The sequence below is a fragment of the Brachionichthys hirsutus genome, chromosome 12, assembly GCF_040956055.1.
Source record: "Brachionichthys hirsutus isolate HB-005 chromosome 12, CSIRO-AGI_Bhir_v1, whole genome shotgun sequence".
NCBI classification, from domain to species: Eukaryota; Metazoa; Chordata; class Actinopteri; order Lophiiformes; family Brachionichthyidae; genus Brachionichthys; species Brachionichthys hirsutus.
In genome coordinates this window covers 2,948,301-2,950,216 of record NC_090908.1, presented here as the reverse complement: position 1 = coordinate 2,950,216, position 1,916 = coordinate 2,948,301, and the positions used below count along the sequence as shown (strand labels likewise).

Sequence of the window (1,916 nt, the reverse complement as noted above, 5' to 3'; positions counted from 1 at the left end):
TCCACCTCCGCATTAGCATCAGAGTCATGGTCAGACTGCTTTGTGTTTAAGAGGTGGAAAACAATATCAGCAACAACAACAACAACAATAGTAGCCTTTGGTCCCGGGGAGGAGAGGAGGAGAAAGGTCTTTGATAATGCACATCAAAGGCAGACACTGAAGTCGGTTGTGTGTCGGTTGCTTGTGAGTCAAGGTTGTGTGTGTGATCTCACCCGGCCTGATGGCAGGAGGTGTGCCTGCTTGGGGTGTAGGGCGTGTTCTCCGTGGGTCCTACACGACAGGAGAGCTTGTCAAAATGTTGGGCTCCGGGCTCGTGATGGAAAATGATCTGCCTCTTTCAATGCGTGTGTGTTGCTGTGTTTAAAGCTGGTTTCTGTTTGAATCATTAAAGCATCGTCTGCAGTTGCAAACTCTCAGAGCATGAGGAACTCCCCGATCCTTCGCTGTCCCCCCAATTTGAAGACAGTCTCTGTTGATTTTCTGTAAACCTGTAAAACTGTAGTTTTTGAAAACTGTAAATATATAATTCATCCTATTCTGTTCAACCTGAATGAGATTAATTTACTGCCGCGCTTGTTGGACTTTGTGAGTCCAACAAGCAGAAGGCAACTGATGCCCGTAATATGACAACTGCAAAACACATAAAGTACTCTCTATTTAAATTCTTATACTCCTGCATGTTTCATAATCCATGGGTGCAGGACCGTGAATTAAAATCACCAACCATTCTGCCACTTGCATCAGTATCTGATTCTCTTTCCCTCCAAACCCTCCAGAGAAATCACGTTAGCTACAGAGAGCATTTAGAACCATTTGGATCTCGGTGGAAGCTTCAGAGAGTAATCTGTCCATTCATAAAAAGTGTAGGGCCAGCCAGCCTCAGCTAAACGGGCCCTTCAGGGACACCCACTATTTGAGTTGGCTCAGAACCGGGGCCTGGATACAGGGTTACTGTTGTCTGTAGCCAGAGGCCGTGGAGCAGCAGGTATTTCCTGCCCAAATTTCTCTCTGTCATCCTGTTTCCAGTCCTATAAGAAGGATGGTATGGGAACTGCAGTGATGGAACATGGATACAAATTAGAAGATACAAATGAAACATCAAATGCAGTTGAAATGTCTTAATTTTATTTTGATTCTGCTTCATTTTGTGTGCCTTGGTAGAAGCTAATAGAAAATTAAATGCTCAGACTTCCTCTCCTTTAGCTCAACTTCCGTGCCTTATTTTATTTTATTTACAGACATGCAAGCACCACATTTGTCATGTAGGCTGAGCTCATCTCAACGCACCAAACCCCCGTCTTCTCTCACTTTCCTCTCTTTCTCCACTATGAAAGCGCAGGTGTTTCTCTGGTCCCTGCATTCTGTTCGGTTTAGCATCAGTATCCAGAGGCCACCGTTCCAAAAGCATCTTTCACCATTATGTTAATGCGCATGCACACTCAGAAGCAGAACGATCTCAGACACCTGCAAAGCAACCATGCACACACACAGACACACACAAACACACACACAGACACACACGGACAGCTGAGTGATGTCTCGCTTCCATTTCTTGGAAGTGTTCCTGGTCGCTTTGGCCCCTTTCAAATAATCCACTGGGATTACTGAACGTCATTTTCACATTGTGATTTCCATTTATTCAGACCTAATGGTCCAAACCATACCAGCGCTTCCCCACTCCATCTGTTCACTAAAAGTCCAGTCAGCAAGACTATTCTTTCGCACACATGATAGTTATTCCTGAGTCTCCTGTCATCTTGATGTCCGGGGCGATCAGCCCAAATATCAGCTGTTCTCCTCACCTGCTCACGTTTTGCTTCCGTCTTTTTTTAATCCGTACCCGGGCGCCTTCCACTTCCTCATCACCAGATTCATAAGCTTCCCCTGTTCATCAGCTTCGGACATTTAGAGCTCTG

At 45.3% G+C, this 1,916-nt stretch overlaps 1 protein-coding gene across 1 annotated transcript in view; it reads right to left on the bottom strand.

Moving 5' to 3' along the window:
- Positions 1 to 208: 208 nt before the first annotated feature.
- fhl2a (four and a half LIM domains 2a) overlaps positions 209 to 1,916 on the bottom strand; it is a 4,851-nt gene continuing 3,143 nt past the window's right edge. The window contains exon 4 of the mRNA XM_068746478.1: positions 209 to 270. Coding sequence (XP_068602579.1) covers positions 209 to 270 — 62 coding nt within the window. The remainder of the gene's footprint in view (positions 271 to 1,916) is intronic.